This window comes from Pollachius pollachius (genome assembly GCF_949987615.1).
Source record: "Pollachius pollachius genome assembly, chromosome: 18".
Taxonomy (NCBI): Eukaryota; Metazoa; Chordata; class Actinopteri; order Gadiformes; family Gadidae; genus Pollachius; species Pollachius pollachius.
In genome coordinates this window covers 12,081,957-12,099,168 of record NC_136951.1, presented here as the reverse complement: position 1 = coordinate 12,099,168, position 17,212 = coordinate 12,081,957, and the positions used below count along the sequence as shown (strand labels likewise).

The 17,212-nt window shown below is 46.7% G+C and overlaps 1 protein-coding gene across 3 annotated transcripts; it reads left to right on the top strand.

Moving 5' to 3' along the window:
* The first annotated feature begins 153 nt into the window (after nt 1-153).
* tbc1d30 (TBC1 domain family, member 30) lies at nt 154-17,147 on the top strand. 3 transcript variants are annotated; one of them, XM_079755788.1, is made up of 15 exons: nt 156-888; nt 2,946-3,110; nt 6,047-6,108; nt 6,251-6,316; nt 6,886-7,011; nt 8,194-8,379; nt 8,508-8,577; nt 8,664-8,762; nt 9,562-9,730; nt 10,103-10,208; nt 10,653-10,759; nt 11,514-11,653; nt 12,621-12,875; nt 13,608-13,673; nt 14,928-17,147. In XM_079755788.1, exons 1-15 carry the CDS (start codon nt 378-380, stop codon nt 15,944-15,946), a joined length of 3,147 nt encoding a protein of 1,048 aa, XP_079611914.1. In that variant the 5' UTR covers nt 156-377; the 3' UTR covers nt 15,947-17,147. The 3 variants fall into 3 exon arrangements, with proteins under 3 accessions (XP_079611915.1, XP_079611914.1, XP_079611916.1); XM_079755789.1 differs by lacking the exon at nt 13,608-13,673 and having other exon boundaries at nt 154-888; XM_079755790.1 differs by lacking the exons at nt 156-888; nt 2,946-3,110 and adding an exon at nt 3,126-4,557.
* The last annotated feature ends 65 nt before the right edge of the window (nt 17,148-17,212 follow it).

Sequence of the window (17,212 nt, the reverse complement as noted above, 5' to 3'; positions counted from 1 at the left end):
TGAAGGCATGTCTAAATATGTGTATCCTAGTGCGCTTCCCTGCCGCGCGCACCTGCAGGCTGCTGCACCTGTCGCGCGACGGAGTTTGGTGGACGGGACGAAACTTTGGGAGTGGGCTGGACTATTATTGAGCCTGGCAGGGGCGTAAGTTAACAGCGTCTGGAAGTTCAGGAAGGAAATTAAAGTGTGTCAAACCCTGCCCTTCCTCCCGAGGACAGGAATGGAATGCACCCGGAACTCCATCCTCATTAAAGCGGTCGCGGTAACTCAATTTGAGTGCTATTTACATGAATGGCCAAGTTGTACGTAGCAATGATAATGGAGATAGTGGAGAACAGTAGGATCCGACCACAGTAAGCCACTTTGGCCACGTGAAAATGGCGTCGCAGATGCCACTCCGTGCGAGCAAACTTTTAGACCTTGACATATGTGACCGCGGCGTGTGTTCCGAAGAAGGCGAGAGCGGAGTGTTCGTCAACTCTGCGACGTCGCTCTCCGATGGCTACTCCGCTTTCCAGCAGTGGCGCGCCACCGACTCGGTGTCCGCCAACGGCTTCCAACCAAGTGACACATCATCACCGAATCCCGTGCCACAGGTTCCGGACCTGCCCGGGACCCCCGGCACCGAAACCGCAGACTGTGATGATTTTGAACTTTACGGGGATAATACGAGAGGGCCACGCGCGTCCATAGTGGACGGCTTGCTGGTGGAACTTTATGAGACGTACAGCGGTGGGAAGAGGGGTTACGTGGACAGTCTGGATAGCTCCACAGAGGCGTCAAGTTCGGAAGCATTCCTGGGTCGCAGTAACACCGGATCAAACTTCCTGCAGGAGTTACAGGAGAAACATACGAGGCGCCACCAGATGAGCTATTTGGCACAAAAAGGTAAAGTCGTCATATGTGTTACTGTGTCTTAAAACAATGCCTATGAAAGGAAGTTCATTAAAGTTTCTGATTATTTTTAGTCGCAGTCCCACTCCTGACGTTATTTTGTCTTTATGATTATTTAATGGCATGCATATTTTCAATTGTATAACTATTTGATAGTGAGTATGTGGTACAGTGTGGTTACATTGTTTTGAAGTACTCCGCTGAAGTAGTTCGATGGAGGATTGCTGACGGACAGAAACAGAAGCTTAAATATAAAAGGTCAATACATTCCTGTTTGAACAGGATGTATTTTCTTTTTGGTTCTGCTTTGTTTGGTTTGCTGATTTTATTGAGGATGCATTTCAGGGTGTGCAGATGACAGTTGATTGGGCTGCAACCAATGAGGATTTTTCATAGTTTCATAACTAATCATTTCTCTGTCTATAAAAAATCGGGAACAATGGCAAAAATACACATCACATTACCAGAACCCCAAGTAGATCCTTAATATCTTGCTTTCCTCAATCTGTGAGCTGAACATGTTTCTTTCTATTTAGTCCGGCTTAAAGGTTTAATTGATTTATCAAATCAGTCAATATTTATGTCGATCAATCAGCTGGTTCATAACATATTAAGAAAGTGTGACAATAAGGAAGGTGCATCTGGAAGTTACTGGTGACTTTCTTTATATAATAAATAACTTCATCATTCATATTGCTTTTATTCATTGCATTTATCCCTGGGGTTTCTGAGTGTGGTGTCTAGACAATCACAACTTCCATAGTTTGTTTTCCATTTTTTGGTTTTGTTCAAACCAGTACCATTTTGTTATTGAACTAGTTTGAAACCAATACATAAACTAATCAAGAAGGCCGCTGCAGGCGCACAGTTCAGGTTGGAGAACCGACATGGCTGTTTACCTGTTTACAGATTCAGGTTAGGGCCACAGTGAGGGGAGCCGGTCCAACAGGAAGATTAGGCAGGGAAGGCGTTACATATGACTGCTGTGTGTGTGTGTGTGTGTGTGTGTGTGTGTGTGTGTGTGTGTGTGTGTGAAAGTTATATTTTATTTTGTTATAAATAAGAGGAAAAAGCGTGGATTCGTTGATATGCGCGCAATCCCAGCTGAATATTCTGGTTTCGCTCCCCAACTCCTTGTGTCACAGCCCCCTGGGGCAGTACTGCCCACCCCTACCTGCTCCACAATGAGCCGTCCCTATCCCGTCGCTTCAGATACAAGTGTTGGTTATTGTTGTCATGTTGGGAACAGGTTAAGTGATTTTTCTTTGGAAAGATGAGAATGCAAGCAGAGGTTTTTCCATTTAGATAAGAGCTGAGATTATCAGATTGAACAGAGAAGACCCATTCGATTGGTCCCATCCAATACCAAACTAATTGATCAATTAGAAGCGATACAGGTCGGTTGGCTGCGGTCTGTTTCGCCCGCAGCATGGAAAAACAAAGATTCTCAGGAGGCCATTATGTTATGCTTTGCTGCACACCGAACACGCCCCATGATAACATCTGAGTGCATGGTGAACCAGTAGCAACAGATTGTGGTTCTCATGAGAGGTGAACGGACAGGAAGTGCAAGTGTTTTGTGTTTACTAGTGTTGGGAAGTCTGATGTATTCCTAGGGAAGCAAATAAAAAGAAAACGTCAAGCATTTCATCGTATGAATGAAACCGATTCTTCGACTTTCTGTTTACACCCGCGATGTTCGGATTAGATAAATGTTAAATGGACTGTATTTATGGAGTGCTTTTCTAACTAGTGGCCACTCAAAGCGCTTTACAATATTGCCTCACATTCACCCTTCATACACACATTTACACACCGATGGAGCTGTCAACCATGCAAGGTGATAGCCAGCAGCAGGCTTAGGTGCCTTGCTCAGGGACACCTCAACCCTCAGCTAGGAGGAGCGGGGGATTGAACTAGCAACCTTCCGATTAACAGCCAACCCACTTTACCACCTGAGCCACATACCGCCCTAGATCGTGTCTCACTTAGAATCGTTGTCTTTTTGATTCAGTGTATTCCGCCCTCACTCTCCACCCTTTCACCTGTAGCCCCGGAGGAGCTGTGTTCCATCATCCAGGAGGTGAAGTACCGCACGGGCCTGCAGTCAGCCAAGCTGCTGCGGCAGCTGAAGAGGCGCGACCGGCTCCACCACAAACGGCTGAAGAACTGCGACATCGTCACAGCCTGCCTGCAGGCCGTCTCCCAGAAACGTCGTAAGGGAAACGTGACTCTGTGAAGTTTGGCTAACGTCCCCCTCTACCGTCCAGATGAGTCATCACAAACACAATGTTGTGAATGGACGTGCTCCTGGGGAGTGTTTGCACTTGTTGGTCTCATTCATGCAGTCTAAGCTCTGCTTCTGTGAGACTCAACCATTTTTGACATTTGGCTGTCACTGAAAATTATTTTAATTCCTGAGTTGATATGCTTTTGAGTAGTGGGAAGCTGTTGGGGTACAGATAACTGTTGGCAGATTCCATTGCCAGACTTCAAAAGCCACAGTATTCTTGGTTCTTATTTTGTCAGTAATCCTATATCAGTTTCATCACTATTGTTGTTATATAGTAGACTTTGTATACATGTACAGGTACATTTCAATAAGGTGCCGGTATTGGGGTTAGGGGCCAGGCATCTCAAGAATGCCTACAGACTGCAGACTTTGGGGATCAAACCCAGTACCTTTTGGGGGGAGTCCAACACCTTAGCCAGTGCAACTGTCCTGCCCCCAGGCGATCTAATTGTAAAAAATATATTCTTTTACGTCGTCCAAAACTGCTACTTTTAAGTAGTCATTTAATTGTAACTGTAGACATATATAATTATGCAATTTAGGTTCTACCAAATGGGGATAATTACATTTAATTGAGAAAATAATGGAACGGAAAGTCTGATGTTCCATCTCAATTCCCTGGTCCCCTCAATCACAAATTACAGGCATTAAAAAAAAATAAAAACAACGATTTTCTCTGCTCCAGATGCTCATAAAGCCCATCCGGTCTCCTGTCTACACCATTACCTCATTCTCCCCTCCATCTCTCCCTCCCTCTCTCTCCTCCCCGCATCACTCTCCATCCCTACCGCATCGCATCCTTTCCACCCAGACCCCACCCCGAGTAGTGACGACAAAACGGAGGTGTGCGCTTCTCAGGACCCGCCGCCTTGCAGGGATCTTGATTTACTCGTCGGAAAGGGGAAACAACCGATTTCACTTAATCGCTGTCGATTTTTTGGATGACATGGTCTGTGAGCGATCCGGAGTGACTCCATTGAATAATGAAGGGAGTGTTTGACGTTAAAACAACCAGGAAGAGACGCAGTGATCACATCCATTAATCGACATTCGCGTGGATCGATTTCACGTATATAAACAGTTAGGAATGGAGGCGTCTTCCAGTAAGAAAAACAACGTACTATAAAACACCAAAAAGTCGTGTAACGTGGACCACAGAGGACACATTGGATGGTGGATCGTGCACACACCGTAACCGATGAGGCAGGAGCGCTTCATCTCCGCGGGACGGCGGTCCAGGGCGTACGTGCGGTCTCGGCAGCAGGCGGGCTCGGGGTCCGGAGGTGTGGGGAACGTCATCAGCAATGTCCTCAAGAAACGCAACGGCATCTCCCGCAGCGCGCCCCGGCTGCTGTGCACGCTGGAGCCAGGTGACTGAGGAGGAGAACGCGTGTGTGTCCCGTGTGCGTGCGTCTTTTCATGTTGTAGGTTTAGTGCCTTTACTTTGAACGACAATGTCGTCATGCTTCCCGTTTGCATTTGTATTTGTAACGTGTTTTTTTTAGTAACCTGAACTAACAATACAGTCATGACCCAGCCGGGTCTGGCCGTTTAAACTGGATTAAGATGTGCTTTACATCTTGATATGGAAATGGTAACGTTAGCCTGGTCGCATGCAGGCTACTGATAATAGCAGTTATAATTAATACGATCCATGATCGTACCTCGCTGATGGGGAGATTACCTTTATTTATTTTGGTGAAGATCCAAGCATGCAGAGGAAGCACTCAACCGGAAATCGGGATCATTAACGATTTTCTTTTAGCAGTGCTGCAAGCGCAACGGAAGTGCATGATGAAGGCAACTCATTTATGAATCAGAGTCTGAGTCAGCAATGCCCCCCTTGGACCATCTCAATGGATCTTAGCTGAAGATATAATTTTCCCACATGGAACCCTACACGGTGGCCCCGACTAGCCAAGCAGCTGAGCTGACCTGTCGCATGGCTCTAATCTGGGAAAGGGAAGTAGGAGGGCTTTCTGTGGTAATCCTGCCCTAGCTCACAGTGTAAACATGAGCCACACACCGGTGTCCAACAGCACACTATGACGCAGAACAACGCCGCCGAGACGTCTAGTCTAGAATACCCAGGTTAATTGACTACAGTAAATGATTATGGTGTTTTGGGGGTTTAAATGCCCCTTGAAAGATTGTCTTAGTTGGTTGGATGACCATAGGGAGACTGAGATAAACTGGTTGGCTGGCAAGCACGCAACGATGTTAGGAGGACTTTGGCCAAAGTGGCTTTTCTTCTTAACTTGGAATGACATTTTTCATTTCCGTTGAGTTTTGGGAGATTTGTCCGTGAGTTGTGGATGACTGAGTGATTTAGCAGATGGCGTGCGCGCCAGTCCTCCGGCGATTGAATTGCGAAATCATTAAAGGACAGCGATGGGATCCAATCCCTATAGGGATGCTTTGCAATATCGTCTTCCTGGAAAAACGCTTTGCGGGCCCAGATGAACATTTGAATACCCCGAAGAGGGATTTTTACTCTAATTTGCTGGAGACATTCAGATGTCTCTAAGCTGTGACCCAGATCTGTGTTTCTGGCGAGTGTTTGGGTGCTTTGGGATTTGAATGTGCATGACAGTTAATCTCATAATGTTTGGTGCATTCAGGCAACGCTACTTGATATTAATGTAAGGAGAAACCGAAACCTGCACAAAAGGCAATCCGTTTAGAATATGTTATGCATATTTCATAAAGTAAAATAAAATGGCTACATCACAGAGCCACTGTCTGAGCTGTGTCGTTCAGGGGGAAGACCATATATGGTCCTTTGATGAAAGAAATGCGACAGGTGTTTCTGATTATTACCAAGATAATGACCAGGCGGACCTGCTGTTTCCTTTACAGGGGTTGACACTCGGCTCAAATTCTCAATTGAACCATCTCTGGGCAAAAATGGATTCCAGCAAGTGAGTTTTTATTTATCTATCATGGCTGGTCTTGGCCAGACGTTGAAATATTATATTCTCGTTAAAAATGGCCCCCATGACATAAATCCTTCTCCTGAATCACTATTTACTACTGTGTGTGTGTGTGTCTGTGTGATCTCAGTGGTATGATGCCCTCAAATCCGTGGCCAGGCTGCCAACAGGAATCCCTAAGGAGTGGAGGAAAAGGGTAAATTACACACAACAACAAAAGAAACGCACACGCACACCACACAAATCAACTCTCTTGCCGTGTCTTCAGGATACATTACATGGCTAACTTTGGGCTTTTCTCCTTTGTTTGCTATGTGAAGTATTTAACTCATGTGGCTTTAAGGCCGTTCTATTATTTTGACTGTTAAAATGAGCCCTTTATAACCATATCGTAAACCAGTGCCTATCACACTATTTTTACTCTTTCATTATACTGCGCTTAAGAAACACATTTAACTGTTGATAAATTATTACAGGTGCTGTAGATAAAATTTGAGAGCTGTACAGAGAAAAGCACATTAGAGCAACGTTTTAAAATAAACAGCCCAAAAAATGTTAAATGTTAACACATTTTCCAAAGGATATCATTAAAAAATAAGGATGTTTTTGCGTGTGCTGTACAAAATGTTGTATTTATTTTGTATTTACCACATTGAGCCACAATGACTCAATGTGGCTTGGCCACATTGAGTCATTCCCAAAGCATTTATACTGCGCTGCATAAAACGCACTAACTCTAAATATTAATAATATTCACATCTGCAGGTATGGCTGACCCTGGCCGACCACTACCTTCACAGCATCTCCATCGACTGGGAGAAGACGCTGCGTTTTGCCTTCAACGAGCGCAGTAACCCTGACGATGACTCCCTGGGAATCCAAATCGTCAAGGTAACGCTTTGTGTTCCTTAAGGGTTAAGATGTAAGTGTTGGGGTGCGTGGAAGGATGTGGTTCCAGACCCATACTTAAAAGCCCAAAAAACAAACAAACAAACACAAATATTGGAACAGTGTTACCGTTATGCAAAGAGAAGAATCCTTTCTAATGTATACGGTAATGTCGCACTGTTGTTGGACAGTTGCAGGCTACAGCTGTGTTGTATAATTGTATACACACTATAATTAATAACAATGCAAGTATTTTATGTACACTCAACTGTGCACTCTGAGTCTATACCAAACCATGACTTGCGCTCAGAAATCTGTGTGATTAACAACAATGTTGCCCATAGGGGGCGCTATCCCTGTCTGCTGATAAGAACCAGCAGAACCTGCCTGTCGGTAGCAGACGCTAACAGCTAGTCATTGACCCTTGAGTTAACAGAGACCCAATGGCTTCCTATCGTTTTATTAAGCCTTTTGTTTGTTTGGGAAGCTCTTTGTGAGGGTTGCTATGGAGATCCTCCTCGCTGTAATCAATGGATCTCCAACACACCTGCTGGGTGTTTTCGCCTGAGGAGCTGAATGGAGTGTAGCTCTTGTCGTGTACAACATGCTTGGCCTTGACGTGTCTGCGACGGAGACAAGATGGAGGATGTTTGCTAGCCACTCGGCGTCAGTTCGGCTCTGTTTGCGTCACGGAAAACCAGTTCCAGCTGTTGTTTTTCTCTCTCTGTGCTAATGCGTCATGATGAACGGCGTGCTAGTGTGTGGTTTCCACATTAACATGAGAGTGTCTCCTGTCAGTTGTTCAGTTGTAAGAAACCATTATTACTCTCCTCAACTCCATCCGTGACATGATGAATCGTCCAATAATGTACTTCATGGGGTAATTCAGAAGGATAAACTCTTTTAAGCTACACAGTCTGTTGATTCTTTATGTGCAGCATTGATTGTTGTTGAACTGGTACTTCTTCATGCATTAGTTTCTGATCATTATCCGCTGGTCGAACATGCAAAAGGTACTATGAATTAATACTAATATATGCAGTAATGTACACAATCCATGATATGGAATCTCGTTTCCTCTATCTAGTGATGATAATTCAGTTGATTTTAAGCTTTATTTCCAACAATTCTGAACGTATTAATACAAACAAAATAATATTGGCATACCTTATTATCTGTTCTCAGGACTTGCACAGGACCGGCTGCAGTTCCTACTGTGGCCAGGAGGGGGAGCAGGACCGAGTGGTTCTGAAGAGGGTGCTTCTGGCCTACGCCCGCTGGAACAAAACCGTGGGCTACTGCCAAGGCTTCAACGTGCTGGCGGCGCTAGTCCTGGAGGTCACAGAGGGCAGCGAGAGCGACGCTCTGAAGGTACACGCACGCGCACGCACGCACGCACGCAAACAAACAAACAAACAAACAAACACTAACTATGACCGGAATGCGTATATATGAATACACATGCCAAATATGACCCATTTCTCTCTTTCTGAATTCAGGTGATGATTTATCTGATTGACAAGGTGTTGCCAGAGAACTATTTTGCCAACAACCTGCAGGCACTCTCAGGTATGCACATTCTCTGCCCTAGCTGCAAATTGCATTAATGTCTCAAAGCCTTTCATCTTACTGTGTGTGTGTGTGTGTGTCTTCAGTGGACATGGCTGTCTTCAGGGACCTGCTTCGGCTGAAGTTGCCCAGGCTGTCCCAGCACCTCCACCATCTGCAGAAGGCCGCCAACAAGGAGGCTGGAGGTGTGTGTTAATGTGTGTGTGATAAGGTGCCTTTACCCTGTGTTTGACTAGACATTCTCTAGCACAGCTGTGAGACAGGAGTGGGTTGGAGGTCAACACTCCTGGTGCTGTTTAAATGGTGGAATCACCCTAGCTACACTGGCAGGAATGTGGGGGTTAAATTCTGTAATGGTGACGGGGGAGGGGGGTATGCCCTCTAGAAACATCAATCACGCTGCTGTGAGCCCTAAAATATCCTCTATATCTCGACATTAAATATTCAATTGAATAAATGGTATAATATGAAGGTTCATAATGTATATGTGGTTCGTGTTGGTCTCGCAGCAAATTGAGATGTAAAATATGTCTGTGTTACATCATGACACGGCCACTTTAGCTTCACTGGTCTGAGCCTCTCTCTCTCTCTTTCCCCATTCCCTCTCTATGTCTCTCTCTCTCTTTCCCCATTCCCTCTCTATGTCTCTCTCTCTCTCTTTCCCAATTCCCTCTCTATGTCTCTCTATCTCTCTTTCCCCATTCCCTCTCTATGTCTCTCTCTCTTTCCCCATTCCCTCTCTATGTCTCTCTCTCTCTCTCTCTTTCCCCATTCCCTCTCTATGTCTCTCTCTCTCTCTCTTTCCCCATTCCCTCTCTATGTCTCTCTCTATCGGTCTCTTTCCCCATTCCCTCTCTATGTCTCTCTCTCTCTCTCTCTTTCCCCATTCCCTCTCTATGTCTCTCTCTCTCTCTTTCCCCATCCCCTCTCTATGTCTCTCTCTCTCTCTTTCCCCATTCCCTCTCTATGTCCCTCCGCCCCCAGGGAGCTATGAGCCCCCGCTGACCAACGTGTTCACCATGCAGTGGTTCCTCACCATGTTCGCCACCTGCCTGCCCCCCCACACGGTGCTGAAGATCTGGGACTCGGTGTTCTTCGAGGGCTCCGAGGTGCTGCTCCGTGTGGCCCTGGCCATCTGGGAGAGGCTGGGAGAGTAAGTCCATTAAGGAGCCATTTTTGTAGTTCTTCTGTAGTTATTTTGTAGTTTCTCCAGGGCTTTTTGTTAATTTTTCAGGTAGCCTTGGTCGTTCATTTTACTCGATGGCTGATGGATTCCATATTGTGCTTTGTTGGGCTTATTTAAAAGGGTTGCTAAAAAAAATTGGCTAAATATGATACTCTAACCCAATAAATTAACCTAAAAAAAAGAAAAAGAATCACCTTGGTATAAATAAATTAGGCTCCACACAACCTCAAAAAATCGGAGTGTCTTTGTCGCAAACACCCTCCACCAACTCTCTCACTATCCTCTCTCTCTCCGTCTGTCTTTGTCTCGCTGTCTCCCTCGGTCTCTCTCCCCTATCAGGAGGATAGAGTATTGCCAGTCTGCGGATGAGTTCTACAGCACCATGGGGTGTCTCACCCAGGAGATGCTTGAGAACAGCCACATCCACTCAGCAGACCTCATGCAGGTACAGCCGACACACTATTGGCTCCTACATTGTAGTCATGGTGCTCTGTAGCAAATCGACACCCCAGATGGTACAGTACTGGATCCATTTCTTTCTTATGCATTTTTAGAAGGCTACAGGTTTCAATGCGGCCTAGTTTGTTTATAAAGTCTCATCGTACCACCTTGTGGTAGGGATACCAGCTAATGCAGCTTTCAAATATGCAGATGATCTAATAATGACATTTTTTTCCCCTTTGTGTTTTCATCCTCTCCTCCCCTTCTTGTTTATCTTCTCTCCTCCCCTTCTCACTCCTCTATCTCCTCCCCTTCTCTCTCCTCCTCCCACCTCCCCCTTCGCACTCCTCTATCTCAACATCCCCTTCTGTCCTCTCCTCTCTCTCCTCCTCCCTATCTCTCTCCTCCTCCCCTTCTCGCTCCCCCCCTTCTCCCTCTCCTCCCCCAGGAGGTGTACTCCATGGCGGTATTCCCCTTTCCCCAGCTGGCAGAGCTGAGGGAGAAGTACACGTACAACATTACCCCCTTCCCGACCTCCGGCAAGTCCAACGGCAGGTCTGTCCCCCACCCCTCCCCCTATGTATCCGCAGAGGGGTACCGGAAGGCATGACGCTTTGGTTTATAGGCGGTTTAGACCTGTCACTCATATTACTGTTTGCATTATGAGTCGGTTTGGAAACCACTTCCTGTTAATATAACCTCCCGATATCTAAGTAGATATCGCGTATTGCTTTTTTCCATTGTAAATGTATTATGAGTCAGTTGCTCTCGTTGCAAAGGGTGTGGTGTGTGCCACTGTAGGATTTTATTCTTGAATTATGCAGATTTACAAAATGGAACAAATAATATAGATCACTGAACTAAATAATTTGTAATATATTGTTCAGTGAATTTAGTATCATGGCTTGTTATTCCATTTGTAATATATACTGTTGATGTTTTGTATTAATTAGTATATGCTAATTAAACAGACAACAGCATTCTTGCAAGTAATAGCTGTGTTTTAAAGGGGGCGCTGGCACTCTTTGCTCAGCCACTGAATGTGTATTTATCTTTATTGTAACATTCACATATGAGGGGGTCCGCGAAAGGTTAGACATTCACATATGAGGGGGACCACGAAAGATGACAATTCAGAGGTTAATAGGTTGTCTCACATTGTTGGTCTTGACTGGAGCTAGTGGTGATGATGAAGATGAATATGTTTCCTCCCAGTGGGGCTCCTAATATGGAGATAGTGATGATGAGGATGTGTTTTCCTTTTGGCGGACGTTGTAGTGGTGTTAATGATGATGTCATGTCTTCACAGTGGGGGTCTTGGCAGCTTAGAGAGCGATGATGACGCTGACATGGATGATGAAGACTCTATAGTGACGGCCCTTGGGTGTCTGGGGCCCCTGGGTGGGCTGCTGGCCCCCGAGGCGCAGAGGTACCAGAAACACCTCAAAGGTTAGCACACGCACGCACGCATGCATGCACGCATGCGTGCGCGCACTCACACACACACAGACACACCCCTCTACATTTTTGTCTATTCAAGCATGTTTGCCGATTTTCTTTTAAGCCAGGAGCTGCAGTTAAAGAAATCAATACAGCCACATGTGCATGTAGTCGGGATGCATTGTGATCCAAACACAAAAGCAGAATTTAATCACTTGAGGACAATAACCAGGAGGAACACAAAGAACAATGCACCTCGCTCCCTTGACTGTAGGTTTTTGATGAGCAGGCAGTTCCTTCCTTTTGCAGATCTCTATGAAAAAACGCTGTAATTGTCTCATTTAAGACCCTATTCTTGGAGAAACGTGCACACTGCAGCTGTAATGATTCACCAAGCAGAAGTGAACTCTGTGGCACAGTGGGAAGCGTCCTGCCTCAGGCAGTCCACATATAACCTTCTGCTGCCTCAGCATATAGCCTGCGAATGGTTTGACACATCTTAATTTCTATGCTATTTACACCTAAATGGCCTGCCAGGGCCCAATATTTAAATGTTTGACTTTAATAGCTGTACCCTTCACCCTAACAGACTTTAAAGTGTTGCTTTTCAAGTGTTATTTTGCCAACAGTGTTGGAAGTTGTAGTTTGGAGACCTGGTGGTTCAGTAACTGAGGCTGTAGCCTCCGTACGACCTCTCCTGCTGTACACGGCAAAAAAAGAGCCAAGCAAACAGTATACACCAGATGCATACCCACCGTTGTACATGTGAATGCATCTCATGTGTCACATGTACCCGTTATCCAAGATCCATTATTTAGTTTAACTAATTACACACCAATATAATATCTTAATAAAACCTAAAAGATTGTAATTAACCTCTGAGCTCTGACGGCACATGACTACCGTAGGCCACCTGTTCAACCAACACCCAACACCCAACACCTCCACCCACTCTCCCCTGTCTCCCGTCCCACAGACCAGCACGGGGGTCAGGGGAACATCGCCGAGCTGAGCCCCGGCGCGGTGGGGGCCGGCGGCGGCGGGCTCATCGGCCCCGGGTCGGCAGGAAGGGGAGGAGCCGCCCGGGGACGGAAGCAGAAGGAGCAGCAGGCGGCGGTCAACGGCATGATGACGGAGCGCATGAGCACAGACATCGGCGCGCTGAAGAGGCAGTACGCACGCATCAAGCGGCGGCAGCAGCAGCAGGCCATGCAGCTCTGCATCCGCACGGGTGGGTGTGGGGGGGGCTAGCTGTTAGCGCCTCGGGGGCTAGCTGTTAGCGTGTCGCTCATCGCTTCAGGTTCAGCTTTGGTTCGTCACGTGTGGGTTCAACACGGGTTCAAAGGCACGTGTAGGTTCAACGGCACGGTGAAATTGGGCCATTGTGGAAAAGCTTTCAGCTGTCAGGAAGCACAGTCGGCAGTAAGAGCGCTGAACGGCGTTAGTCACATAAAGATGAAATAAGAAAAACGCTTAAATAGGAGGAGATAAATATATAACACTATGGAAATTAGGACTTCATATATTCACACGGGTATACAGAAGTGTTGCATATTAGTTGTGTATCAGTCCTGGTACAATAGCAGCAGTCAAACTAAATACTACTACTACTGCTACTACTACTACTACTACTAGTGCACCAGCGATGGCATGGGCCATGTGAATCACTGTCATGTGCATGTGCACGTGAACAAGTGTCAGGCAGGGTAGTCTTGTGGGAGATAAGTCATGTTCATGTTCAGTCATCCATGCATTTCAGTTGTGGACCATCTCAACTATCTGTTGTTGGTTTCTGGTAGAATAAATATTCCTTAATATTTTAATTTGAAAGGTATATGTATACACATATGCCTGCACACAGTATAGTATACTTTGACAGAGGAGCACACATGAACTTATACACACAAATGTAAACTGCAGCAGATTATAATTGACTAACCATTGGTTGGTTTGTGACCCTCAGGGCCTGAAATGAGAATGTCCCCAGCAACAGGGGTTTCTCAGGAACCCCCCCAGCTACCCACTAATGGTACAAACCGTCGCACTAATCACAATGGGGATAAACCAATCAGTGATGAGAAATGAGGGGTGTCCAGCAGGACATGACCGCTTCGTCCAATAACTCTTGATTGCTTTCATTCACTCAATCAGGGACCATTACTAATTACATTAAACACTATTCTATCAGTATTTCTACCACTGTAAAAGGGGTACCATTACATTATCTTCTAATATAAGGGTACTGCTTCATAAACTTGTGAAATAGTCTTCAACCCGGAAGAAAAAGTTGAACCATTTATTCAAATTTTCCAATGAAAACAAATGGAGAACGCAAATCTGTCAAAGGTGCAACTTTTCTTTGAGTTTCTTTCGGGGGAAACGGTAGTCGCTTCTTTTCTATCACAACACGCATATGAAGCAGTTCAATCTCGTATTAGAAACCCTAGCGTGAAGGTTCCACTTTAAAGAAGAGACTGACGGCAGAGTCTCCGAGCGTCTTATTAACACCTTGGAAGCTTTGCTGTGGGTGCATCTCTTTCAAAGTCACGTAGGACATGCACCACTGGAGACAGGGAGGGCCTTCTGAAACGAGGCTAAACCTATTAAAACTGGGATTGTGTTCTTAATGAAGAGCAGAGATCCCCAGGAAATGAATAGTAAACAACTGCAGGGGGAATCAGGCTACAAGGTTGTTGTGGTCGTAGTTAGAATGATAATCCTGCACAAATGTAGACATTGAATGTGAGCAAATGGCTCCAGTGGTCATGTACAAACTGACTTTGATCATTTTTCCTTTGATTCCTTGTCAATGTAAAATACTACTTTTTTAATAGCCCTTTGTTTCCATGTTTTTTTCCTCCTTTCTTCGATTTGAAATACTTTGTAAACCCTCTGTCATCTCCTGGGATCCTCTCAGCTCTTGCATTATGAAACCATACACTGGCACCGCTGTTCTTATTCCCAAATACTTCCCTCCGTGCAACTGATCTGCCTGAATGGACTGGTGCTCTTTCTTAATGGGATTTGTGTTTGAGAGGATGTGCGTTTCCAAGCGGATATGTGCAAATCCTTCCAATGTATATCCCTTTGTTGTCTCGTCTATGGATAGTAACAAAAGTGATTTATTTTTTAAAAACATATGCAATCTAGTGAATGAATATATCTTCTCCCTTTTGACTCATTTCACCGTATGCGTTCATATTGAACAGATCTTCTCTATCCATGTATATTTAACCGTCATGATGAATCATTCATTGTTTTAATAATTCCCTCCATCTCCCAGACAAGTGTCCGGCCACCAGCGTGCTGGCCTCCCAGCTGAACCCCTCCTCCCCCGTGGTCAACCACCTCCTCCTGGGGAGGAAGCCCCGCGCCCCCCCCCGGAGCACCAGGACCTCTGGCGCCGGCGCCCCCATCGGCCTGGGCCTGCCCTGCACGCTGGGGGGCGCCGAGGGCGGCGGGTCGCCGTGGCGCGCGCACGTACGTGCACACCGCCGGAGCCTGGCCCGTGCACGTGCCCAGCTGGGCTTCGTAGACTCAGAGGAGCTGGAGGAGGACGAGGACGAGGAGGAGGAGGAGGAGATGAAGAGGAGGTCCAGGAGAAAAGATGGCGGAGACGAGAAGAGGAGGAGCAAGACGGAGCGGGGGGGTGAAGGGCTGGAGGAGGGAGGGGTTGATGAAGAGGAGGAAGGGGACAGCCGACCTACCTCGCTCTCTCCTGGCTCTCCGCTCCCCGGGGGGGAGGGGGAGGAGGCGGAGCCTGCAGCAGGAGAGGGGGGAGTCGAGGAGCGCCTCGGCTCGCTCGACTTGGCGTCCCACCCCGCCACGCCCCAGGGACCCCCAGCCCAGGTGCCCATCCTGCCCCCCCCGCCGCCCCACCTGGCTCGCCGACGCAAGGGGTCCGACTCCTCCAGCGACGGGCCGGCCAGCAGCACCCCGCTGGCCCTGACCCCGGCTCCCTGCTCCTCCTCCACCATGTCCTCCTCCCCCTCCACGCCCACCCTCTCCTCCCGCCCCTCCAGCGGCAGGGCTCCCCTCCCCTCCTCGCCGTCCACCCCGGACCTGTGCTCCTCCTCCTCCTCCTCCTCCTCCTGCGCCGCCACCGGCCACAGACTTCCCCTCTTCTCCCCGTTCCCCTGCGTCAAGCAGCCCCGCAAGTCGGCGGCGGCCCGCAACCTGGGCCTGTACGGGCCCACGTCTCGCACGCCCGCCGTGCACTTCCCCCAGCTCAGCCGCGTCGCCGCCGCCTCCGCCACCACCCTCCCCAACTCCACCACCACCGGCACCAGCAGGAGGCGCTGACGGAGTCCCCCTGACGGAGCCGCCGACCGAACGCAAGGGGAGGAAACAACCGTTTACCGGCTCCGGGTGAAAAGAGGCGCGGCCCGAGGAAGTCGGAGCCACGGTGTTATCGGACGGGCGAATGAAGGAGGGCCGACGCCGGGTCGCCATGCTAGCTCTTGGTTACCATGGCAACATGCAAAACGGGAAGAGTCTTCCCCAGGTTATCACACTTAATGTTCCTGCAAACTCACCGCAACACACAGACGGGAGAAATGTAAACCAGGCTAAAGATATGTAGGATTGTGCTACTCTTCATCTTTACTCTTGTGTGTCTTTCCATCTTCAACTCTGAGGATGCGAATAGAACCGCCCATGTATGCCAAATATTTACAGAACTTCACGCAGCTTTGAATTAGTCACAAAGTGACTGTATGTGTGTGTGTTTATTTATAAACAGCTCCTATCATTGACTGGAATGAAATCCATGTGGGCATTACAGGTGTTTTGAAAGCACCTGGATTTTTTTCAAGGATTTGTCATTGTTTCATCTTCAAAGGAAATGAACTGCCTAAGTCAGTAAACCAAACAGTAGTTGTTGATATTAAGGCAGACTCGAGACATGTTTGCCTCCAAAAACATCAAAGCCAAATATTGAAAATATCTGTGTATGGGTGTTATGTATAAGGGCCAACCGCCATAATAGATATTCATTCTCTTGTCAAATTTTGCATACTAGCAAAATGCTTTATTTCTTTCAATGATTGACTACATAAAATGGTAACCTTTAAAAATAAGGGGACATTAATGAATCGTTAATTTACATTAGTTAATGCAGTTAACTAATAGATGGCTAACTGTGTCTGAAACTAGGGGATTATTTAATAGAGTTATGGTTAACCCTAACCCCTATGCTAATAATTTATACTAATGCTTATTATTGCAATAACTAATGTTAATTAATTAATTTCTGTACCCTTATATATAGCGTTACCCATAATATTTATATGTATGAATTTTCTTTGTATTTGCCCTACCTGAATGCGTAAGATATAAGGTGTTTGTCTGTGTGCGAGAGGGAGAGCATGTGTGAACGTCTGATCACTTTGAAGGAGATCCTGCAACACTAAATGGTCTGTTCACTACAGGTTCAGGGATTGACCTGGAACACACACACACACACGCCCAGCTTGACCGCAACCCCCAATAAAGAAAACATGAATGTAAAGGAATCTCTAAATGAGTCGTCCGCTTCTTTAGAGTGATATATGACTCATCTCCTCTAGT